General features: G+C 36.9%; 1 protein-coding gene across 1 annotated transcript in view; it reads left to right on the plus strand.

The window, feature by feature from the left end:
* The window catches only part of PIK3C2G (phosphatidylinositol-4-phosphate 3-kinase catalytic subunit type 2 gamma), a gene marked incomplete at both ends in the record, with an annotated part of 93,862 nt that overhangs the window by 20,293 nt on the left and 46,823 nt on the right, over positions 1-26,746 (plus strand). Inside the window, 4 exon segments of the mRNA XM_079303089.1 lie at positions 3,673-3,783; positions 3,785-3,803; positions 19,739-19,780; positions 20,231-20,321. Of these exon segments, the coding sequence (XP_079159215.1) occupies positions 3,673-3,783; positions 3,785-3,803; positions 19,739-19,780; positions 20,231-20,321 (263 nt within the window).

Here is a 26,746-nt window from a genome sequence, read left to right on the forward strand (position 1 = left end):
TAAAAAAAGCACTAAAATTTCCCTGGCTTCATGAATGGGTGTTATAATTTCAGCCTACCACATCCTATTCAGCAGCTCATTAAAACAGTGGGAAAATGCTGACCAAGTTTTGTGAGTAATGGATGTTTACACACTACCCAAGATGTTTCCCTTCAATTCAGTTAATTGCTGCTGGTCCTAATGACTGAAGGATGGGAGTTGGGAAAGGGTTGGTTCTGGCACAGAACCATGGACTGGTTTATAACTGAGAGCCAGCAAGAATAAAAATTTAGTGTTGAAAAAAAATCTTGGACCTGCAGACCAGATCATACTTGGACATTTGCTTAAACCTGAGGGCTTCTGTTCCTGAAAATGCCTTGATTCTACATAATAATTAGATTAATAATGCTGAAGGGTATTTGTCTCCTTTGGTGGCAGCTGAGCTGATTGTCCCCCAGTTGTTCCATTGCTGCCTTCACCCCTCTCATGCTGATATGGCAAATTAAGAGGTTTTGTTTGCTTGTCTGGCTTTTACATCATATCTGACATCAATTTTGTGATTTGAGTAAACCATGAAAATCATTTCTCTGCAAACATGGTCAATGGGCAGAGCATCTTGTATCTTAATCACTTCCTTGTCTGGCACATGTAAATTTTTGCTATGTGAAATACTCCCTTGTGTGTTTTCTTCTGACTTCATTATTTGGAAATGCTCTGTTCATGGAGTATTCCCTTCTATCTGTGGCTTAGCTTCTTGTTCTGGAGACAAAATCTGAAATATTGTTTTATAATATATATACCTATAATATAGGTTGTGTTCAAACTGTACAAATGCTGAGCTACTTTTTTACCTTTTTTTTGCAGAAAATGCTGACAAGGTTATATTCAGGAATCATTGCCTTCAATAGGCCAATTTTCATAAATAAGAGGTTTGTTTTACACTTGACATTTACCTGCCAACCACTTTCCAGATTGCAGACAAGGAATCTCTCAAATACCACTCATTTCCTTAATAAAAATTGTGGTACTTTTCAGGTAGAGCACTGGTTCAGACAATAATCAACTGATGTCCTCTTCTGGACCTCTACAGAAGGTTCCTTGTGTATCCCTATGGGTAAGTTTTTGAAGTATAAAATAATTCACTGCAAATAAAACTTTTAGTTTGCAGTTACTAAGTGACTGCACATCCAGGCAGACTGGGAATGAGAATAAAACCATGTTCTAGGGAAAAAAAAATCATTAGAGCCAAAGATTGTTTCAAAATTATTGCAATGGGTGAAAATATTCAAGAGGATAAATAAACAAGGCAATTAAAGCCAATGGTAGAGAGGAGAAGTACTATTTTTTTTAACCTGTTGATCTCTAAAATGATTCATTTTTCATATATGGAAGATGATTACAGCATTACAATTTGTAGTACTGTAACCAGTCCTTCATACCTGCAATAATCTCCTGTCAGTATTTTCAGAAACAAACCTCAGTGTATGTCAAGCTATTTCAATTTCATGTGTGTTTCTGTTGTTACATGATTAAATTTTGTCTATTATAAAATGAAGATAAATAACTTCTTTGCACTTTTTTTTCAATGCATTTTTTGACTCAATATTTCTGGGTCGTTGTGGGTTTAAAGGCAACAGGTATCAAAGAAGAAAATTCTGTCAGGAAACTGGGATATGTAAGTCCATTGAGTTGTGACACTGGCAATCAGGCAACCCCAAGCTGCTGCAAAAACAGAGAGGGAAGATGGATACAAGCCAGTAATTGCAGGAAAAAAAAAAAATACTGGCTTCAGTTGTAGGTTATGTCATTTCAATGAAATTTTATTAGCAAGCATTTCAAAGCTATAACTGATGGTTAAGGATAAATATAGTTTTTCATAAATGACCTATTGCTAACCTTTATTTATTCCTGTCTCCTCTCAGTGTTAACAGAGGCTGCAGTGCCTCCCATCTCATCCATGCCTGCAGCAGATTTGAGTATTTCCAGCTTACCTGAGAGCCCTTTGTGTGCAGACATCAGCCTAAATTCACTGTTTGTGCTGCCCACAGCATCCCAGGACCTGGGTGACAGGTAGGGGGTTCAGCCAGGGTGCACAGCAAGATGTGCTGTCTCTGACAACACTCACTTCTCACAGGTACCACCTCACCTGGTGAGTCAAAAAGTTGTTCTCCAAGTTTTTGTTAATTTTCCCTTTATTCCCTCTTTACCTTCATCCCAAATGACTGTGGGATTATTTACATTACTGTGAGCAAGAGACTGTGCTATAAGCATTGCCTGTAATTAAGCATTTAACAAAAACCAGAGAGACTCTGCATTAATTAAGGTCATATAATCACTATCCTCATTTCAGGTGGTGAGTAGTGTTGTGGTGATTAGAAATCTAGGTAGAGAACTGCCAAAGACAAGACTTCCTTTATTCTCTGATTTTCATGAATTTAATTCCTATTTTCAATTGTACTAACCAGTTAGTGTCTGGACTTTAACTTGATGGGTTTTTATGTATAAATGTGAGCCTCTCTAAGTGTTATCATATTTAATGTTTCCTAGAAAGTTCTCAGAAACTATGGGAATAGTTGGACAGCTCAGCCACCAAGGGTGACACCAACTGGGGAAATTCAGGTAGGCATCAATTAAAATCCTTAAAACCCATCTGGATATTCTTCTTGAGGTCTCACATGTCTCCAGAAGGGAAGTTTGGGTCACCTTTGGCCCACACTTTATCTCTTAGGGTGTGAAACTTAGAGTTTCCAGGCTCTTTTCCTTCTGTAAATATTGGGATATGTGTCCTGGGGAAACCTGGCAAGCATTTGATGATACTGAAAATTTCTCTTCACTGCTGCAGCTTCAGACAGTGTGTCTGTATCACAAAATGCATGTTGATTTTTTTTTTATTGTTCTTTTCAAAGCATTAATGGCTCTTGTAAGTTAACTCAGTCAAACGTTTTTATGTAACAAGTGTTGTTGGCTTCAGTCACAAAGTTATTTTTAGCAGGTAAACCAGTTCAGTTTCCCAATAACTAATTATGAGTAAGGAAGAGTTCATGAGACAGGGAAAGCAAACTTGAACTCTATAAATAGGGGCACGTGGGAAGACAGCTGAGAATTGCTTCTCAATTCTGTTCCTGGTAATCATCAAGAGGGGGGAATGGCTTTCTTTATTTTTCCAAGAGGGAGGTGTGCAAATGTTGGAAGACTGATCTGGAATTTTGACATTAATGCTAATTTGGAGTACTTGAGATTTTCAGCTGAAACACATCTGATTTCCTACAGCAGCTCCTCAACACATTCAAGGAAACTTTCTCAATTTCAATAGAAATTTGATGATTTGGAACTGGGAGCAAAAATCTTGTGCTGATTTTTGCCTCTTACTATTGCCATGTCTTACTTCTAGAATTTATAACTCTTATGTTTTACAGGCTAATATACTTTTTAAATGCAGAATGTGCTTTTTAAATGCAGTTTCTACTTTCTCTTGCTGTTTAACTGTGACCATATATTTTAAAAAATGCTGAATTTCATTCTTCTCTCACTCTATTACTCAGATTTATCTTTTAGTGTGTTTTCTTAATCTCCAGTTTATGCAGATCTTTTCTTTTCTTAATGATTACCTTATTAATGTGGAATAATCCTTTTAGCTCCTTGTGTTGATTGTATTTACGCAGAAAATATGTAATTTTTCTGATTTTCCTTTAGGGTCAACTTCCCTCTACAAATAAAGGCTCTTCCAAGGGAAACTATGCTGACAATGAAACTACTGGGAGCAAACAGCACCTCCAAAAATACACAAGTGCTTGCTTGGGCATGCTCCCCTTAAATGCAAAAGAGTAAGTTCAGTTTTGTTTGACCTTGAGAAAAGACCATCTTTGAGTAGGGTTGCATTCAACCTGGGAGAAACAGGAAAAGGTAAAATTGCTGATTTTAGGACCTCCTGGAATAGACCTGACAGCCAGCAGGGGTTTAGGGGATTGTTTCACACCTGGGATAAAAAGTTCCCTTGGCATGTTGAAAGGCCCTTCCCTTTCTTTTGCACAATGTTTGTTTTTTGTTTTGTTTTTCTGCTCTCACACATTCATTCTGCTCAAATTGGGGCAGTTAGTGGTGACCACAGAGTGCTCTTCCCTCTCCACACCACTTTAGCAGCTTTCTTCTCTTTTCTAACACTTTTCTACACAGTGCACAGTGTACCCGTGGTCTGAAGCTGCTGTAGCTTGAATGTCTCTGCAGTGATGGGTAAAGATCCAAGGGAAATTTTCTCAAGTGCTCTAAATATGTTTCAATAGAACTGAGACATCTGAATTTAGACTGAGTCTTTGCAGTGATGGGAATTTTTTATTCTGACTCCTTAGTTTCTGCATTAGCATCCACCTTAAGCTGTAGCTCTTTGCTTATTGAGACATCTCGATCTACTTCTCTTTGTGGTGGCAATTACCGTTTAAAACAAAATAAAAATCTGATTGCACATCTTAATTTGAAATATTTGAAACCTTGTGTTTCCTTCAACTTTTAATCTGAGAGTTGTAGGAAATAATTTTGCCTGGGCTAGATGCTTTTCCCATCTTTTCAGAGAAAATTCAAGGTTGTTCTGCTCTTATGTAACTTAGTGTTTTAGAGTACCTAGCTTGAAGGAAGGAAAAAAGCAAGAATCAAATCTCTACTTCAAGGATTGCTGGGGCAGTTTATTCCATGACTTTTCTTTCATAGTTAGCTCTTAAGAAGGGCACTTGACTCTTTTGTAGTGTATGTATTTTTAAAGAAAGCATGAAATGTGTTTGAGACATGATCACTTAATTGGGGAGCACTTATCCCATTTAGCTCCAAAGGTGCCTGTATGAGAATTGCCCTGACACTCCCCTTGCTGCTGGAATGGAACTGAACTTATTTCAATAGAATACTTGTGAACCAAGAAAAGATCTGTGCCATGCTAATGTCAAGAGCACCTTGTATTACTGCAAAGATTATGGTATTAGAGTTTTTAAATAACCAACTCTGCAAATGTGTATCAAGAGATAAAAGAAATCTGACCAGAAAATCTTTGACAAAACGCTTCTAGCTTGGAAAATAACACTTTCTCCAAATAAAACTTTCCTCAGAGGTGAATTTGAGTTCTAAATTCTTATGTCTAGAATTTAATTTGCTGGAGAAAGGACAGAAATAAGCTCTTGGAAGCAGCCAGCTGCCCTGAGGTGTTTGCCTGGGTCATCAAACATCCTGGTTCAAATACTTGTCCCAGTTGCTCTTTCTCGGGGTCACTGAAGATCAGGTCAGGACAGAGTGTGGCTCCTCTTTTCCTATTCAGATGCTTGATCAAAAGAAAAAAAAAGTTTTGTTCAGCATAGGAAAAAGAAAATACATGTAAAACATTTTTTAATAGTGTTCTTAATTTCTGTCCTGTTATATCATCTGATTAAAGCCACAGAAATTCTATTTAAAGTTATTTATATTTATTTCAAGTTTATGTTCAAGAGAGGAGGGGTAAAAAGCCAGTTGGGTGTTATTCCCAGGCACTACTTGCATTCTTGATCTGTTAGGGCAAAGGAACACTACTAAAAAATCTCTCAATTTGGTCTTCTTTGTAAATTTTTTTAATTTCTCTTCCCAGATAATCATTTCCACTGTGTAGCACTGTCTCCTCTTTGTGTTTAATGCTTTACATTTAATTTGAACAGTAGATTTTAAAAAAAGAACTTATTTTAACATGTATACAAATTCTTATCTGTTTCAATAGGTGTGAAGTTTCTCATGCTTTTGGACAGGACCGTGTTAACTTCTCTTGCCACAATCAAGGTCTGTAGTTATTTGCTGAGAGTTTTCCAATCTTATTCTTCTCTAAAAATATACTAATCAGATTGTATGAGAAATATATGTGTTTTTATATAAAGAAACCTAGCTCTTCATTTAAAGCATATTACTTATTTTATATTGCAATCTTTTTTGTACCTTTATCATTTTGAAACCACACAATCCCTAAAGATGTCCTAAGGAATTTGGCAGCTTTCGTGTTTCTGTTGTTGCTCAAGACTTGTCAGTGACCAGATGTTCAGCAAATTCCAAATTTGCTTTATTTACATTATTTCCTGAATTCTAGTGTTATCTTTCACTCTTTGGACAGTGTTCTTGCAGTGTGCAGGTTTATAACGTGATTAGCTGCTGGATCTCCACTCTAGCCTTAGCCAAACATGTGTTGGGACTCCTGCTTATCAAACTGACTTCCTCAAAGTATTTTCCTAGAGTTGCCTGAACTGAGTTGTTTACTCTAAAATCATTGCTTGCAAACTGATTTTGAGTCTTTATTTTCCTGGAACAAAATTCTTATCAGCAGAACCAAGTAGCAGAGAGGAGAATCTGTCTGCTCACTGTTGTATTTTTTTTTTTTTTTAAAGGCTCCCATAGTTTTCCAGCACAATATCAAAGTGATTAGCAATAATGAGAGCTCAAAAGGGTAATTTAGTCTTCATGTTCATTTGTTCTCAGCTGCTCCTCTCCCTTCTAACAAAAGTGCCAATTAGTTCAAATTATGATGTAAATCTTTGTCAACAAAAGATTAGTTGAAGAGATGCAACTCATTTATTGAAGGTCATCTGAGTACACATGGCAGGAAAACCTCTTAGAATCACCCTTGATCACTTCCTCATTCACATCAATTACCTAAATGAGAGACTTGATATCACACAATTGCTTTCCTCCAAGTGTTATCTTGTTCCTATCCCAGCTCTTTTTCTGCCTCCATTCCCCTGCAAATGCACCTACAGTTGCAAGAAAAACCTTCAGAAAATAATTCTTTAATCCTCCCTAACTCTGTTCTCAGAATAAAACACAATAAAAAGTCTGTGCTAACACCACAGACAGCTCGAGAAGTGATAAAAATTAGTCCTGAATTAGGTTTATACTCATTTATGTTGATTATAAAAGTCACTTTGTGGGAGTTGCTTAAATCTTCAGAGGACTTTAAGGAATTTATTTCAATTTGCAATTCTAATTATTCTTTGTTTCCTCTGTCCAAAAACTCACCTGTGCTACCAACCATCCCTTTCCAACTTTTCAGCTCTTTGGAGACTGTCCTATATAATACAGATAAATGAGCCTGGCCTAAAAATAGCTTTGTTTTAACAGACAGGCAAATGGGGATTTTTTAGGCTGAGTTTAGTCAAACACCATGCCTTAAAATATCTCCCCCTATTAATAATTCAGGGAAGTTGAGACAGTAAATGGCTGTTAATTTCTATCTACTGAAAGAAATTAAATAGGATTTCTCATTCTGCCCCTTCTCATTTTCAATTATTCCCAGCCATATAGCAGCATCACAATTTGTCAACATGCTGGAAATTCTCTAAATATTTATTTTCATATAAAATATAGGCTTGGGTTGCAAGAGACCATAAAGATAATCCAGTTTGGAAATGCAGTTTTATAAGGAATAATTTTTTTAACTTTTAGAAGAGTGATGCATATCAAATACTTTTATGAAAAAGTAGATTTAGATAAGTCTTTTTTGGTGTTGATTAATAGCTGGATACAAATCGAGCTGAATTTTGAAGAACAATCTCATTTTTCAGGTAAATCTACTCAGATTATCAAGTACCTCAAGCTTTGTAGTTTTGGTTGAATGTTTCCTTTCTCTTAAAATATTGTCCTTAATTTGACAGGCATGTGTAAGAATGGACAATTGGTAGATGCTGTACAATACATTTTTAACTTGAACATCCAGAAGATAAATCAGGAATCTGATTTCCATCTCATACAGTGACAATCTACACATCAGAAATAATCTTACTTTACAAAAATTGCATTAATGAGTTTTCCATTTGAAAATCATCTCTTTAAAAAAAAAAGAAAGGAGGCAAAAAGTAAGAAATTGCTTTGATCTTATGCAGTTCTATAAAAGGAGTAATATAGTGGATGAAATTCTCCCAGGAAAATTAAGCTCTACTGATTCCTGGATGGACTTTATCACAAAACACTTCAGTAACATATTTCATATTGTGAGCATCCTCAAATAATGATCCCCCTTTCTTTTTGTCATACTTTGTACACTCTGTACTAATCCAAGATAACATTTATTGCCCCTTGTATTGGAGATTATACTTTGCTAAAACCCTTCTGTTTTTTGCTTTATTTTCTTGTTTTTTTTTTTTTTTTTTTTTTTTTTAATCAAGATGGACTTCCCATAACCTGATTTGGAGTTGATTAAAGGTGAAGAAAGAAGAGGTGATGTTGTAGAGCCAACCCAGGAGTGCCTGAAGCACAGTGCAGGAGTTTCACAGAAAGATTCCCTCTTGCTGTAAGTTGTGCCAGCCTGACCCTGCTGCTTCTTGCTGTATAGATCGTGAGTAAATGTATCCCATTTGTTAAAAACAAAGTTTTCCTCTGCAGGAGCCTAGATGGACTGATTTGAGAAATAACACCTATAAATGGAAAATCAGATCACAATATGGCAGTGCCAGTGTATTTTACCAGTTTAGCAAAGGATTGTTTTTCCTTTTCTGTTACTAGATCTTCTCATGTCTTTGAGGCAATGAACTGATTTTTCATTCCTACCATAAGTTTTTCAGGTAATGCAGTACCTCTGTATCAGCAAGAGCACCTTCAGGTTCTGTGGAAATCTGCCTCCTTTAGTTATCAAACACTCCTGATAGAGCTGGGAAATGGCTTTTGAAAAATCTTCTTTAAGTTACAAGCAAGGGAAGAAGTGTGGAAAGTTGTGCTTTGACAGGAGGTGGAGTAAAACACACTCTGAACTGATGATTATTAGTGTTCTCTGCTGTGTGCTTGTTGTACTACCAATGAGGATTATCCACTGCATAAAATAATTTTGGGTATAATCAGAGTGGAATTTGGAACACAGGTGTTGACAGAGCCATTATGCTAATGGCAGTTAATTGTGAGAGTTAATCCTCCACTAAAGGTCAAAAGGTGTGTTAGTTGTGCCATGATTAAATAACTTAATTCAGCACTCTCTGTGGGATATAATGTATCTGTTAAGAAGATTTTTCTCTGCTGATTTCTGTGGATTGAGGGTTTTTACAATTAATTCATTTTTAAACAAAGGAGAGGAGTTTTCTGTTGTATTTTTTGTTGAATTCAACTTCTACAGTGACAGATGAAATGTAAAATTATTTTTATGAACTATGGTATCTTTGATGCAGAAAGGACCAAGAAATACCATCAAAGGGCTTAAGCAGCTCTTTGACCAAGAGAAGCTAAAAAGGCTGAGATTCTGTATTTTGGAGAGAAGACTAGAGGATGTCTGTGTATGTACAATTAACTTTTTTAAGATCACAACAGTGCTAGGCAAGGTAAATGCCTCATTAAATCCTACAGAATTTGGGCTTAGGTGTATTCAATGAAAGGAGGAAATAAATTATCAAAAATGGAATAAAGTAATTCCTTAGACAGTCAGTGGTGAGCTTTTAAAATCTGCAGTCACAAAGCTGTGAAGGCAGATGACAACATCACATTCATCAAGGCTAAATTCAGATTGATGGCTAAGAGATTCATGAATGGGTTTTACAGGGGGTCAGCACAGGGTAGATCCTAAAACATCCATTCACACAATTTTGGGTTCTGTGGGAATATCAAGGGAAGAGAGCAGTGCAAGTCACCAGTTTGGAGTTAAGGCTGTGCTAAGGTCAGTCACAGGTCCTTGGAGGAAAGACAAGATGTTTTTACAGACTTTCTTGTTTTCTGTTCTCCTTTCTTACAGGCCAAGCTGGTCCAGTAAATGAATCACCAGGGGGAAGGGTAACATCTCTGGGTTTGAATGAAGCAATTCCATTTTTTGGTGCTTGGTAATCCACAGGAATCTGTCAGCCTTTAAGTTTTGTTGTATCTGTATCAGAAGAATTATTTTAACCTTTCTCATTCATGAGGTACTTTCTCTTAAAAACAATTGTAGCGTGTTTGTATCCCAACACATTATTGCCGTGATATCTGAAGATTTCTTCTTTTTTTCCATATGTCAAGAAAAAGGGAGGACTTTAGGCAGCTTTTCAGTGGCAGTATCACTCTGTGATACTGATTTGCATAACCATCTTCAGATCCTATATGCATGCAAAACATTTTTACCCTCTTAAATGTCTTAGTACATGTTTACACAAACTTTTGTTACAGCCAGCAAAGTTCAAATCCAAACTGAAGACGTTCCTACCCCACCCACCCTTTGATTTCATCTCTGATCTTTAAATCATGTCAAGAGAAAATGGCATTGGCTCCGAGTGAAGTCAGAGGCAGAAATCTGTTCCTTGGAAAACACGATACGAGGATTGATTTCTTATCTCCCTTTGCGAGCTCAGTGCAAGCTTTAGCTGCTTTAATCTGAACAACAGACTGTCTGGTTTGGAAGTTGAAATCTCTGCTTAGAGTTCTCATTAAAAAAAAAGTCCTTTAGCTGAACTGTCCTGCAGAATGTCATCCAAATGCATGAGATAAACAGGCAGGCAAGGAAGTTGTAGACCTACTTTTATCTCTTTTTTTGAGTGTGACTTTTTCACGCGATCACAAAGGCATCTCTCTATTGTCACAGCAGACATGCTATGAATTCTGGAGTTGTTTCTTCATTACCCCAACGAAGGGATTACTAAAGCCAGGATTGGTATCACAGGTAAATTCATCTTCTACATGGATTTGAGTTTCTCCTCCCAAAGGGAGAGAGTTAACACTCACTTGGGAAAAAACACACCCATCTTTGTGCTGCTGCTCTGTTCCTAAACACTTGGCAGCTCAAAATTGCCAAGGAAAAAACTTCTCTGGTGCCTACAGAGCCAAAGGAATTCATTTCTATGAGCTGTCAATGACACAATCTTGACAGAGTGGGGCTAAGATATTTTTTTTTTTTGCTAAGAATGTCCCAAAACATTGCAAATAGAAGGAAGACAACCTTGGAAAGAATGTAAACACTTGGATTTTGAGCCCTGTTTACACATCTGGGTAATTAAATGCTTGTCTGGAAGCAAACTCTTTACTTGCTGCCTTCTACTAGTTCCCTCTCACCTCATTCTGAAATATTTAGTTTTGTTTAAAGTCACAATTGTTATGCTATTAACTAGATGCATCACCAGCTTGGTCAAATATGATCAAGAAAACCAATGTTCTTCCTGATTTGAGTAATTATTTGTATGAACTAGAGATCAGTTTGCTCTTTCTGAGTTTGCTTTTGTAGGCTCTGATATCAAATTAAGACTGTTGTCTGAGCTTGTCTCTCCAGGGAAATTTATTTTCTTATTTTCTGATGTGTCAAAACCTGAGATTCAATATGCATGAGGCAAAGACATCTGAATTGTAGACAAATCAGATGACATAAGACAGAAATTATTCTGAGACATTTCTCACTGTGGTGAAATATGGTGTGATGACTATTTTATCAATATGACATTTAGATATCTAATATCTCTGTGAGTTATCTTTTTCTTTTATTATTTTTTAATTTTTTATTACAGTAAAGCATGGCGAGGTAGGTTTTCCAAACAGATGTAGACATTCCTGACAGCTTTTTTCCCTTTTCCAAACTCATATCAGCACTAGGGGTAATCACACTCTGCATGTGTGTACCTGTGCTCATATTTTTGTCTATGTGCACAGATGTGCCTAAACATTATTTTAAAAGCAGATATGTTAAAAATAGACACACCTGAATTGAAGAGTCACAAAAAGGGCAGGAATGGAAGCTGTGACTTGGAGTGTTGTGTGTCTAGTTATGAAAGTTAGAGAATTTTTAGTAGGTGCATCTACCAATAATTTACCCAGTGACTGCTGTACCATCTTTGTAAAAAAAAAAATTCAACCAGTAAAACAAACAAACACCAACAAGGGAGCAGAGAGGAAAATTGAAAGTGCTTGGAATGTGAAATAATCATATATATATGTGTGTGTGTCTTTTGACACTTCATTTTTATATGACCTAAGGCTGACAGATCCAGAATATAAGTATCACTTTTCTTATAAAAGCTGCTCTGCAGAAAATGATATCCTACCCCAAGGAAAACATGGACTTAGCTGAAAAGCAATGTACTGTGTGACTTGGCCCCTCTGTGCAATAAAGTTTGTTGCTACACAGAGCTTCAGGTGGTTTTAATTTCTAACTGCATTTCTGATCTTTTTTTTTTTTTTTTTTTTTTTTTTTTTTGCAGGCTCTGAGAGCAGCAGAGGGGGATCTGGTGGTTTTATCCCAACTCCTGCAGCAGCCAGAAATGCACACCTTGCTGAGCACCTGGGCATTTTCCAGCCCTCTGCAGCCACTGGGGCTGCTGCTTTTCAGGTAAGGGAAAATCACCCGTGCAGGAGATGAGGAGAAAGGGCAGGATCATCCTGGTTAATTCAGTTTTCTCTGCACACTGTCCGTGTTTGGGTCACTGGCTGTGCTGTTGTTTCTCTCTGGGTCCAAGTGAAAATGGAGCTGCAGCTCTTGAGTGTGCCGGTTGTGTCTCCTTGGCTGGAAAGGTTTGCTATTTCTCAGGCTAATGGAAAGAGAATTTTATTCTCTAGAGCAGATTCAGACAGTTTCTGGTAAGAGGTGATCAGTCAAATACTTATAACTTATGTAGCACTCCATAACTTGAAACTACTGTGCAGACTGAGGTGAACAATGGAGATAAGGAGGGCTGGAATATCTCTCTAGATTATACAGTAATCTATGTAAATACTCACAGTCCCACGTGTAACCTATCTTTCTGAAGCAGAAGTTTTTGAAGTCAGTTGAATCAATTCTGTCGTGGTGCCTTATGTTCCACCCCCTCTGCTGATTGTTTGTCAGGACACTGTTGATGCTGGAGATATTCCTGCCTGTGATGTAACAGCTGTCAGGGGACTCAATCTGTGTCAGCAGTTGCATTCCCCCCAAAAACTTGGGAGGTATTCTGCATTAAGTGACCTGTAAAAACATTACACATGCAGATGAAATGCTTGAACCAATTTGTTTTATCAAGCTGGTGCTTGTCTTGGGTAAGCACAAGCTGCACCAGTTTTACAATCTCAGTTTCGTGCTGTACCTTTGGAAAAAAAAAAATAAACCTCCTTTAAGGATTTTCTTGGGAAATATACTGTGACTTGATACATTTACTGCCATATTGTTAACAAGAGATGTTTAATAATCTAAAACTGATTATTTTCTCTGGATGCAATTTCCTAAGAATACCTGTAACCCATGTTTCTGTCTGAACTATTAGCAGTTTCACATCTTTGCATACATGTCTTTTTTTATGTGTAGTGGGAATGGTGGAAGCCAAGATCCTGACAGATCAGATCATGATTAAATTATTAGGATCCAATTCTAATTTATCCAAGATGCATGTAGAAAAGAGTATGTGTCCAGTGTGTTGCCTTGTAGGCTTTAGAGTAGAAAGAGAATGTGATGGGGTTTGTCAGAGCATGCCAGGCTGTTGATCACACCTTCTGCCCAATTTTGTTTGTGTCTGGGTGGCATTTCTGCAAGGGAAGGTTGTTCTTTGAAGATGCAGCTCTGCACGAGGGTGTGGTGCAGACTATCAGTTTTTCAGGTGCTTCAGGGAGGGTTTCACATTCAGCCTGTGCCCAGCTCCTCAGTGGGAATGGGAGCCCTGTGCCCTTTATTCCATCTGGCTACACCATGGTAATACTGCAGAAAGGAGTTGTGGATCACAGAACAAATCCTCTTAAGGAAAAAAACAATCTGTCCTCATATTGATAATATTTTGTTGGTGCATGGACAACTGGCAAGTTAACCTTCAGAAACACAGAAACATCTTCCTTAAAGATGCCTAGTTCCAAAAATATCTGGGTCACTGGTTTAACTGCTGAGACACATGGATACATGCAAATTGACAGAGTGGGTTGAAGGAGAGAAGTACTTTCCATATAAATGGCTTTCGGAAGCTTCTTCTCTTAGTTGTCTATTTCTCAGTTTTCTATCATTTTGAACAAAGCACAGTAGCACTGGCTAGGATCCAACCTTATCCCCCCCTTACCCTCACTGACTTTGGATCACAGACTCTTTAACTGAGCTGGTTTGAACATTCATTCAACTCTCTCCTGTTTCATGTTTGGCACTGACAACTCATCAACTCAATTCCTCCCTTCTATCATCCACCAAACAGCTCTCTGATTTCTTGTGATTGCTGAGACATGCCTGAAAGATCCAAGTTCATATAAAACATGAGTAGAATACAAAATAAATGCTCTTCACATATTCCTGTCTATTTTAAGGACTTGTGTTACCATCACTATCAAACCATGGGTAAGGACACTTCCTCAGATATTTTTTGTTTCAAGAACCCTCTTGCATTTTTTTCCAGATGAAAATTAATTTTCCATAAATGATCAGCTTATAATGTATCCTAAAGTAAGGAGATCTGCAGCTTAGCTCTATACTGCTTTATTTCTGTGCATCAATTTATCAATTCCAAAAAAGAGACCAAGAGTTTGCAGTCAGTCCAGACTGTGGATGCTTTCTTTGGTGGGATTTCACTTTGCAGTGTATTTAGGAGAACCTGAATCTGTGCTCACCCTTTAGGAAGGGTTCTCAGTGTCTCTTGCTTATTCTCTTCCTCTTTGCAGGCAAATGACAACATGCAGTGCATCTATGCAGTGGAACTTTGTTAAAAGAAAAACACAGTCATGGTACATTGCAGTGATAAATTCAGCTGCAGCCTTGAACCCACTACTCAGACAAAGTGCTTTGATTCTTAGAGCTCTAGAAGCCAGTGCTTGCAAAAAAGGAATTTAAAAAACTGCTCATGTTTCTTTAATCAATCAAGAGGCAATGGAGAGGATGGGAGGGGGAATTTGGAAAGAGATTTTATGCTCTTAGCTCTAATTTCAGGGTAGGATGGTTATCAGCTGTTGCCTGAAATATAAAACTATCCTTAAGGCAGAATTTAGAGAGATGGTCCCTCCCACTCAGAGCAGCTTCTTGGTGCCCTGTGTTTTTTGCTGTTGATTTTGCTTATTGAGTTTGATAAAAAGCCAAGCTTTAATGAGTTTCTATTGCTGTATCCACATTGCATGGCACACTAGCCAGGGAAATAACACCAGTGCACTTGTTCACTCAGAATTTCCTTGTGACAGAAAGAAAGCAGAGGCAGGGTTAGCAGTGCCATCATTTATGATGTGCTCTTAGCAGGCCAGTGCTTTGAGTTTGTTTAGAGCAACCAGAACATGTTACTGATAGAGCTTATGCTTAATATACATGAAATTTAGTGATAACTTTGAGGGAGGTGTATGCATTGCTAGGAGCAGACAACTCTTCCTTTTAAGCAGAAGAATGTGATGAATTTTTTTTTTTTTTTAATGCTTTTAGCCATTTTTAGCTTTCTTGGCAGTAAATATGGAGTTAGCACAGCAGAATGCTGTAGTAGAAGAGAACTCTGTAGAATATTGCATGCCTTCTGTGCATAAATGTGCTTTCTAGTCAGGAAGCTTAATCTAAATAATCATGTTTTCCATGGTTTAATCTTCATTTTAATGTGACAGATAAGTTTGTCTCTGGGGTGGCAAGCACCTTCTAGATCATACAGGTTTCAAATGGAAACTTCTTTTTAACTTCTTCCTACTCTTGTCCTAGGATATGGTTCACCATATGGTCTCCATGACATCTTACACTTATTCTTAGTTGTTTCAGTCAGAATTTCTCATAAAAAATCTCTGTGAGCATCACTGAAATGCTAAATTATGTGAGTAAATGAAACAGATTTCTCTGCCAGTCAATCAGCCCAAGCAAAATCCAGTGAATGTGCCCTGACCTTTGCAATGGGTGGGGTTGGGAAGGGTTCACCTGTCCTCTCACAATGAAGAGTCACTTTTCTATTTTTTTTATAATTATAAAAATGCAGTGTCCTTTTTACTGCTGGTATTTGTTATCTTTCTGTGCTTTACTTTAGTCCTTACCATTTTCTAACCTTCATACACTCACACTGTGTTTTATTTAGAAGCCCTCAAAGGATGGAAAAAATCACCAAGTCCTGCTTACCTTAGCTTTAAACTAAATATACCTTAATCATTGTTGTAGTAGTTTCTTCCCCTCTTCCTGTCTAATTGTTTTTAAAATATTTCAAGTGCCTCACAAAATTTCCCTGTCTTTTAAACATTTCTTCCATATTTTCTGTCTAATTTCATCCATCAATGCCATGATATTCTGTACACTCAAAAGGTTTTTTGTTTTCAGTTGGTATTTTCATTCCAGTTTGCTAGTTCAGATTTCCTTGTTTCTGCCAGACTTAATAACATGCACTTCATGGACTGAAAATGCAACAGAACTTAAAATGTGAAGGGAAATGCAGAAATAAGTGGTATGATATGAGTCTGCTTTAAAAGAAAGCTTGTGAAAGGCTGCATTGTTCTCCTCAGAGATCATCATTTGCCAGAAAATGTAGAAAATGGAGCAGTTGCACTTACCTGATAAATATATTCCAGCACAGGGCTTAATAAAATTCAAGTGAAGCTGTAAAAAATGAAATGCTCATCCATTTCTCATTTGCAGCCAGCTTTCCACTGGCAGATGCTGAAATCCCAAGAGTTTCCCAGATGCACAGGGCACCTCAGCAGTGCTTGGTTTTCTTTGTGAATCTGATTGAGCTGAAAGGTACAGCTACACAAATAGCCCCTGCCTGGCTATTTGTGCAAAAAAAAAAAAAAAAAAAAAAAAATCAAAGAGTGGAAGCTGTCCTTATTTCTAAACCTTATTGTCATCTTTGCTCATCCAGCTCCAAATTCAACTGGTACAGGAACATTTTCAAGTCTCAAGGGAGATCTAATAATCTACCTAAAAGTTAAAAAATGGGTGGTTGTCAATCACTGGCATCATGTGGAGAGGGGAGGACAAAACTGTAAAAAGGGTGTTGAGATAAAATGGTTTAATTGAGTTTAATGAGAGCAAAAGAGTTTGATAACTTGGGAGAATCCAAATTGTGAGACAAGCTGTGAGGGGAACATTGGAACTCCTGCAAAATGTGATGTGTAACTGAGGACTAAACTCAAATATCATTTACATATTGTTTATTTTTTTGTAGAGGCTGTGATGTTTCTGATGTGTGTAAACCTGGAACAAATACAGGAGAAGCCCTGGGCTGTGTTGTGGAGTACTCTGGGAGAACAATTAAACTGCAGAGATTACATGAGGTATCCATCAGCAAAGAATTTGGCTCCCTGCTTTGTTTTTGAAAGAAGCACCAATAAAACATTTTTTTATTATCTATAAATTTAATTATTTCAAACAATAAGTTGTTTGTTGAGGGGAAAATCAGAGCCTGTATGTCAGGAATTCTATCAGTTGAAATCCTTCAAAAAATGGATGAAGACAGAGGAGCTCCCCTTCAAGACTTTGAGTTTTCAGCATGTGTAAAAAAATAATTGCATTTTCATTGCAGCAAGCCTGGACTGAAAGCTCCCCTCTAATATCCAGATATAAAGCTCTTTTTTTTAGGCCTGAAGTGATTTCTCTTGCACTGAGTTAGAGTCAAAAAATCAATTATTTTGTCCTCTCATCAAGACTAATTTATGGATTACTAAAATCAGATTTGATTCAACTCAAACATTTGCAAGATTATCCACTGGGGGGGAAAAAACAAAAATCCTTCCAGCCATAATTAAGTCCCAGACTACAAGATGACATATTTTCCAATCATGTGAAGGGTTTTTTTATTTATTCTGATCTGCTTCTAAACCCTTTTATTGGCTTGTATCAAATAAACTGGTGTATGCAAGTGTGAAAAGCATATAATTATTTGAGTTCATAAGAGTTTGCTGTAACTCCAGTGTTTCTGAGGATGTTAAATGTTTGCTCAAATACAAATGGAATTAAATGCTGTGCCTGTGTACAATATGTCAATACAAATTCAATATTGTACTTGTATCTGTGGCCCTGAACAACACTGAAATTAAAAAAAAAAAGCAATGGGTATTACATCTAGGGATTAAAAATTTGTCAGGTAGTTAAAAAAATGTGCTAATTGCCCATTCTGTACAAAAGGCTGAACTAAGCCTCAAGATTTCCAGGCTTAAGGAAACAGTTTAGTCACCAAGGCCAATAAATGACCAAAATTTTATTCAAAAACAATGACAAGAGCCATGTTTGAACAAAACTGCCCTGCAAGTATTTCACCACAGTGCCCTAATCACATCTCCTGTAACTTAAACTTAACTCTGGTTTTAATTTAGATCAAATCAACTCTAAATAAATCAAATGTTAGCTGCTGAATTTTCTGCAAAGTTTGGCATTAAAATAATTTTCTCATTCTTTGCCTAGCAGGAAAAAAAAAAAATATAGGAGTTTTTCTCTCATGGCATTGTGTGGATGATATGGAAGGGATTTTTTTTTTTTTTTAATGTAGTCCTCCTTCAAATAGATTTTCTTCTAAATAGCTGTGTGAATTAAATTCTCATTCCTGATAGGTTGCCTAGAATAAATAAGTAAAAAAAAATAAAATAAACCTTGCAAAAGATCTAATTTGGGCCCAGGATGATAATTTATTTATAATGCATTCCTCCTCTCCCCATTGAGACCCTCTCAGTGTTATATAAAGAATTATAAACCATATTAAAAACATCAGACAACAAAATAATAAAACCAGACCTGGGTCACATTGCTTTTTTTTTTTTTTTTTTTTTTTTTTTTTCTAATCAAAATATCCTCATTTTTATTAGATGGCCTCCAGTTAATTCTAATTCAGATTTGGGATTAAAAACTTGAGAGATGGCATTTTGTGGTTAAACTCAGATATTTATTAATTCTTACCTGTGTTACAGTGAGTTCTACAGCATTTCAAACTTTCATGATCAATGTCACAATTACAAAACATCAAAGGGTAGAAATCATTTCTATATTTTCAAAAGAGATTCTTAAAAAACCTTTGGCTTTCAAATATTAAAAGAGACACTGCATACTTTGTGTCCTTTTCTTTTAGAAGAGAGAAAACCTGTTAAGAGCCAGTTTAGTTCAACCAGGTTACATCAAAATTTCATTCTTTTTAGAAGAAAAATATTTCTATAATCTACATTATTCAGCCTTTTTCTGCATCATCACTGCTGCCACACTGTGTTTTGCTCTTTTATCATTTTTATTATGAGAGCTCCATTAGAAAACCAGCCAGAATTAGTTGTGAATGTAGTTTATGCCAATTCTCAAATATTTTCTCATCAGAAATGTTGTTTCACTGACTTGGAGCCTTTCTGGGGAAGGTGTTAATTTTTTTTTACCAAATTTCACACATTAAAATCTTAAAAATACCCAACCCATGTTTTTAATTTCAAAACTGCTTTTGTTTAAAAAGCCTTTTTGATTGTGTTATGACAGAAAACAAAAGAGCTGATTTGGGAATAAATTACTGTAATGAATTTTTTTATTATTATTATTTTTTATGGGAAATGTCAAGCTTTTGTGTTGCTCAGAACAAATAAAGTCTTCCAGTGACTGTTAAAAGTTCATATGGTTCAGAAATTTCCTATTCCAGGTAAGAAAGAGCAGCAAGAGGTCTGTAATTTATTTCATATTTTGGGAAATTACAGTATGTGGTAGTTCAAATTCAATAAGGTATTTGAGGATTAAGTTTTTGGCATTTTTTCTCCTGTGTAGCTCTATAACAGTCAATTAAATTAAATAATCTGTGGTGTGTTTCTTGTTACAATAAAGCAAATTAATAGATTTTTTTTTTCTTGTTCCATTTTGAGAGAAAATCAGTTTTTCTTACATCTTATCAGTGAGAGCTCAGGAGAGTTTCTGAGTTCTGGTAGCTCTTAATGATACCAATTTGTTTTGCTCTAATTTTCCAGATCAAGATATTCACAGTCCAGCCAATAGAAAATTGATGAATTATTAGAATACCTCCCACAGCTGCCTCAGGTAAGAGGAAATTGATAACCAAGGAAGTCCAGATCAATAACTTAAAATATTTTTTGATACTTTCAGCTTGGTTAAGACATTGTAAGAGGAACATGCATTTATGAATTTATTCATGTAATCCACTACTGTGAGGCAAAACCTTCACAAACTGCTGTGACCTTTCACCTTCCTCAGCATCTGATCTAAAATAAGTTTATTTTCCAATCCAGATCAAAAACTCAATACAGCAGTGATAGTTTTAAGTGGGGGAAGATAATTTGATGTTGTTCTGCACGTTAGCACAGAATTAGGGTGTGGTCAGTGTCTCACAGCTGCTGGTAATTCTTTGTGCATTGAATTTTTTTGCCAGAGCAAACTCCATGTGTCTCACTGCTCTGTTCAAACTCACCACTGGGTTATTTCTGGCTGGTTTGGCATAAAATTGATATTTATTACAATTTTTCTGTTAAGGTGCTCAAGGTTGAGTGGAGTCTTGGAAGTCCTCTGGTGGAACTCCTGCTGAATCCTCTGCAGAGCATCCCAGTGACCCCCAGTTTAACTGGTAAGACCATTTGTCATTGCTACCACAGTCATTTTCTGTCACAGTGACATTTATCCATGATCCCATTGGGGATAAACCCTCTTTTTGGTACAAAATCAAGAGAAAAACCAAGTTTTTCTCCTTTCCTTTCAGCACTTTTATAAAAGATCCACTTATCCCTGCCTGCATCCTGCCCCTGGGCAGGAGGAAGAGGGAGAAGTTCTGCTCCCTTAAGGAGGATTCTTGGTTTTTCAGCATCTTTTTGTTTGAGCAAAAAATAGCTTTTCCCCAAAATTTACAAACATTGGTTCATTTTGAAAAGAGGATAGCAAATTTTGTAATTTCCCTGAGTTGTCCTGGAGTTGTCAGGATTCTCATGTGTGTTAAAAATTTATCTCTTACCCATTTTTATATCAGTCTGAATTGTTTTTTCATGATTATGGAGATGTACCAGGCCTGGCAGAAATTGCCATTCACCACCTACCCTCCAACATAAAGGATCCTCTTATTGTATTTTTGAATTATTCTGTTTGCTGTGCTGTTACCTCAAGGCTCTCAGAAAAAATGTGACTTTCTGATGTCTCTACATCTGCCCTGTGATCTGAAAATCAAACTTGTGTAGTTTTCTTTTTTATTTTTTTTCCCCTCTTTAGTAATGATGGATGAACTGAGCTTTTATTTACAGTTTAACTGGTTCAGATCCCTTAAACCAAAGATTTCTTTGCAAAGGAAAGAAAACAATTTGAAATGTAGTCATTTGGTTGATGAAGTGTGGGGTTGGGGAGAGCATAAATAATACTTTCATACCTGCATGGTCTCTGGGAGTGTTAGGGGAGATAAAAGAGAATTATTAATGTGTTTGTTTTACTGAAATGAGTAGGATAATGTGCTTAATGAGCATATCTTTCAAATAAAGAGGAACCACCTTTAGTGAGCCATTTTTCCACAGTGCCTGAACCCTGCCTAAGACAATTTCTACTAATATTAAGCACAGTTATACTGGATATAAAATATCCAGTCTGGAGTTCTTAACTATGCTCTAAGAGCTGGTAGATTTCCTGCAAAATTAGAAATTATATCTAGGGTTCAGTGGAGAGGGAAACATGGTTAGTTCATGTGCCTTTTCCTCAACTCTATTTTTTATACTCAGGAGAAAAATGACTGTCTGCTGTCTTCTTCCTCTTTAGTTTCCAGTGCAAATCCCCATTTTCCCCCAAATGTCCATGAGGCATGGAGAATTGTCCCAGTTTCCCCCATTCCCTGGAATTAAACTGCTTTTAGCAAATTACTTAAGGGGTAAGAAACCTGGTGAGAAAACCTTTCTGAAAACAAAATGTCCTTGTGTAGCTTGTCTTGCAAGTCACTTAAACTTTGGGGAACTTTCCCAATTTTTGACATTTCTGAGCTGCAGGTTGACTGACAAGTAGCCTCCTGTCTTTTCCAAGTCCACATCTTGTAGAAAAATAAGAATGTGAGATTAAAAAGGAGTTCAGTGGAATCCAGCACGCTGGAAACAATGTGAATCAGACTATTGATTTCATGGCTAGAACATTTTTTTTTTCTGTATACACAAAAAAAAAAAAAAAGAAAGAACTATAAGAAACAAGAAGAATGCAGCAATGTATAAAAGTTTAAAAATATCTTCTTCTCCAAAATCATTACCACTGTTTCACTCAGAGCTCCAGCACTGGAACAATTGCTTCATATTTTCCTAAAGCAAATATATTTTTTACTGTCAAAACTGGTCTATGTTAATCATAACTTAGAGTTGAAAATAAGGAATAAATCAAGCAGATATTCATTTGTCCAACACTCTTAATTATCTGAGCATTAAACAGATGACCATCCTGCAGTTCTCTTTCTTCCTGCATTATCATATCTTTCTCTGACAGTTCAAGTTATGGAGCCTGCTAATTATTAAATGAACTTCCTAAATAGCTGTACAGAGCAGGCTGAAAACCCCACCAGGCCATTAAAATGACATAAATGTAAATACAAAAGATGCCTGTTCCTGTTTTTGTGCTAATTTGGTCCTTCCTTAATTCTGAGAATTAGAGAAACATTTAATCATAAGAGTTATTTTTCCCTTGCTCTTAAAAATTACAGCTTTTTAGAAAAAATAAATATGTGAATATAAGAAAATCTGATGAGTCACTGACAAAGGACTTAAGTAACATAGTCGTGTGTGTGTCTGTTTTTAATTATTTTAATGATTAATAATTACAATTATATAAAATGAAATTTATTTCCTCAGCCTTTGTGGGGCTCTTTTTGCTGTGGTGTTGTAGTGACCTCCTCCTAACTAAGAGAATTATTCAAGGGAATATTGTCCCACATTGTCCCCTCAGTGTTTTCTTGGCCAAGAGCTCTTCTGGTTGAGCTGATGTGAGTTGGACCCTTGAATTAAACAGGAACTGACCAGTGAATCTAAAAGAATTAAGATTATTCTTCTTTCCAATGGGTTATGCAAGCCATGGGCATCTCTGCTGAAAGCTGAATTTTCCTTCAGCTTTCTCTCCCCTGCCCATTGCTGTAAATCTTCCCATCCATTCTGAACCAAGTCAGCAGCTTGCTTCCAATTCACTTAAAAAAGTTGCAATGCAGATTTTAAGACCATCTTTTTTTTAGGCATAGTAATTTTTGGAATTCCATTGGTATCTCACCTCTGCAGTGTTTTGCTGGCTGCAGTTCACTGCTGGCTGTTACTTGAGGGAAAACCTTCTGTTAAGGGGAAAAAGTTCAAAAAGAAGTTTAAAAAAGAAGTGTTTTGAAGTGGAGTGTGGGTTTTTAGTGGGATAAAATGCTGGCAGCATAAACACATAGGAAATTATTTGTTGGTAAATTTGATCAAAGCCTCAGTGAATAAACAGATGAGGAAATAAAGCCAATATCTTTTGGCAGTATTAGAGGTAGTATTGGTATTATAATAACATAGTAACCAAAGTTATTAAGTGTTTACTTGACTGGAGAAACAGTGGTACATATAGAGGTGGATGATCCTTTCAAATCAATACCCTCCCTCTTCCACAAAAATGAGATTTCCTTTCTTATCTAATAAGTAGTTTGCAGAGTATAAATCCTTAGACATAAAGGGTGATTCCTAAGTATTTCAGTGTAAACAGCAAAGCCACCTCCAACATATCTCTCAATAAAATCCTGTTTTATGCTTCTTACACTTGATTTTTCTAGCTTGTGTAGCAAGGCTTATACGCAAGTAGATTAAAATTTATTTTTTTTTCTCCTTACATAAGTGCTCAGCTTTCATGTTCAGCCTCCCCCAGCAATTGTTCACAGTCTGTCATGCAGTGAAATTAAAATAACTGCTCCCCCAAGGCCTCCTTCCACTTCATTCCCAAGATTCTTCTAGAAGAAGAATCTTCTAGAAGAAATTCTTCTAGAAGTGTGAGCAGCCCTCAGTGATTTGGGAAAAGAGGAAATTGCTGCAAAGTTCCCAGTTCTTTTCACTGTGCTCTCAGTGATTGAAGTGACACAAAATGCTCTTTGGGCAGGCAAAGAGTGATCACTGAGGGAATAAAGGATAGCAAACAAAATATTTTTATAGGAGGAAGGATGCAGAAAAGCAAGAGGAGAAAAGACATAATTAGTTCTGTAAGTAACACAGATCTGCAAACTCCTAGGAGGATTTTGTCCAGGCAGTGCCATAGGCAAAACCCCAATCTCTGCTATTCTGTACATAAATGCAGGATAGAGAATAATGTGGAATCTTTTTTTCTTTCCCTAAAATTAATCTCCATCACAGGAATTTTGAAATATTTGCTGGGCTTGAAGTGCTTGCCAGAAATTGCCCTCCAGTTTCTGTTGAAGGTTGAAGGGACAGGGCAGAGTGACACTCAGAGCTGGGAGAAGCAGCTCTTGGCACATTTATTCATATTCCTGGCCAAAGGACTTGCCTGTCCTTGGGTTGGGTCTTTTTTAGACCCTCTTGTCCTGGGGATCCATCACCATCCTGTGGCCAGGCTCCTCTTGCTCCTTCTCCCACCCTGCTGCTCTTTCTTCTGTAGCATCTGTAGAAACCAAGCCTGAGGCAAGCTGAACAAACCCAAAATTGTTTAGAAGGAGGAAAAAAAAAAATAGCTAGAGGGGCTGAGTTCAACACTGCTTAAATGAAGAGTTTTTTTCTTCTATTCATTTGTTTCAGTCAGTCCTTTTACAATTATATAATGGAAAACATGAAGAAAAGTTGTTAAAATAAATACTTTGAAGAGAAATTACCTGATTATTCCATTCTGCCCACATCACCAGGTACATGCTTGCATATAAAGGTTCTGCAGCTAGACAGAAAACATAAAATTCAATGATATTATTTGAAAGATAGCTTTATAAAAAGCCATAAGTCACAAGTGACAGCAAATGCTCTTTAGAATAAGAAACCAGTAGTTTTCAATTAGTGTTAAATGAGAAATTATGTTATGTCAGCTGATATTCAACTGGCATAAATGTCTGGATTAGTACAAAATTATGATGTCTGGCAAAAAAATGTAATTTACTGAATTGATATTAATTAGGTTCATTAGCTTTAGTGTGGCAGCTGCCATCTTGGCTAATGAAGAAGGGACTGAGCAGGGATTTCCACAATTGATTGGCTTGGATGAAAAGAACAGTCCCTCATCTGAAGGAAGACCTTGTTTGTGCTTCAGCACAAAGGGAAGTGGGCTCTGTCTGGGAAAAAAGGCTCTGCCATTTGCAATAATTATCCTGTGAGCTCTGGCCACGGAGAAGGTCAAACAATAAACAAGATTTGGATGTTTCTTGGTTGAGTGTGGTGTTAAAAGCCTGTATTTATTCTTCTGCTTAACCTGCTCCACAGTGTCAGTCATTGGGGGTGATGGATGATTTCTATCAGGAGAAGCACTTTAATTAAATTAAACTTTTCTCAGAGGCAGCAGCTTCTGAGTGACTCACACAGCCCTGAGATCTCCTGTCTGTACTTTAGTGGGTAGGGCAGCTTGAGGAAGCGATTTGGAGAAGACACATTGGCAAATTGTTAAACTTCAGTTCTTTGTTGTGTGTCTCTCAGCTTGGTCATAGCATAAAAATGGAGCCTCAGTCAAAGGATGCCCCATTCTTCATCTTTTTTGCATCAATTCAAAGCTTCAGTTGTTGCCAGAGCCAGGGAGCTTCAAAGTCCCAGGAGCATTTTGTGTGTCAGATGCTGATCTATATTTATTCTGCCAGTGCAGTGACTGCTCCACTCTTCACCTGACTCAGGACATTTGGAAATATGACATCTGCTTGCTGCAATAATACTTCCACAAATGTCATTGTGAATCTTGGAACCAGACCTGGACTTTTCATCACAACAACTGAATCTTAATTCTGTTTTTCTTATGAGCAAAAAAAGATGCCTGGGGCTGTTATTTTCTCCCATATGATTGAAAGGTGCTGGTGAGATGGTTTCCCAGGTGGGAAGGAGGGGGCAATGTTATTAAAAAGACCTTTTTGCCATGGCATTTACCTCTGGCATAAAAACAGCTCAGAAACAAACACAGCATTCTGTGGAGAGCCTGTGAGAAATAAATCTTTCCTCTTTTGAAAAGGAAAACAGAAGCGCAGAGAAATAAACTAATTTTGCCAAGGTTACCTATCAAATAAAATTCAGGATGGATTTTCATTCTTATATCTGCCTTAAATTCTTCTGACATGAAAATCTATGGATTTAAACCCTAAGGTTAAAATTCAGTTTAATCTGCAGACGCTGGTGTAAGATTTCCTTGGTAAAAGCTTAAGAAGCAACACCTCCTTGCTTAGGGGTTCATTAAAAGGGATTTCACTTTATCCAAAAGTCTGTTCAGACCTGGTTCCTCAGCAGAGCTCAGGACTTTTAAACCTGGATGAAACTCTAAATCTACTCCCAGCAAGGTGTCTGAAGCAGAGATGAATTTCAGCAAGCCAATTTCATGTAGGTCTCTCTCATTTTCCTCCTGTGCCTGCCCTCCAGCTCTTCTGTTTTCCATGGTAACTGGGCCAGCTGTCTAGGAAAATACCCCTGGGCCATCTGAAAAAGAAAGGTTTGCTCTTACTAATATCTTACAGCAAGCTTTCCCTGCTACAAGGGCTTAGCTTCAAATTCCCACCTCGTTATTTACAAAGCCAGTATTTGCTGGTGATAAAGAAGAGAAATGGGAGGAAAATCAGAACCAGGGCAGTGTTTAAGAAGGAGAAACTTAAAGTTGTTTCCATCCTTGCTCTGCTCTCCTGCCTTTTCAAGAGATACTATTGCTGTGTGTAAGATGGAGCAAAAAATTAATAGAGGGCAAGAAAAGAGGAAGAAATGAAACAGACCTAGGAAAGGTATGAAGATAAAATATTCTTCTTTATGCTTGTTCTTCTTTCCTACCACCATCTTTCATGTTCTCTTCTATTTTAATTAAATTAAAACATGGTAGCTATCATCTTATCAGAGAATTGCAGCACTTGGTAATCTT

This window comes from Erithacus rubecula, assembly GCF_903797595.1.
Source record: "Erithacus rubecula genome assembly, chromosome: 4".
Lineage (NCBI taxonomy): Eukaryota > Metazoa > Chordata > Aves > Passeriformes > Muscicapidae > Erithacus > Erithacus rubecula.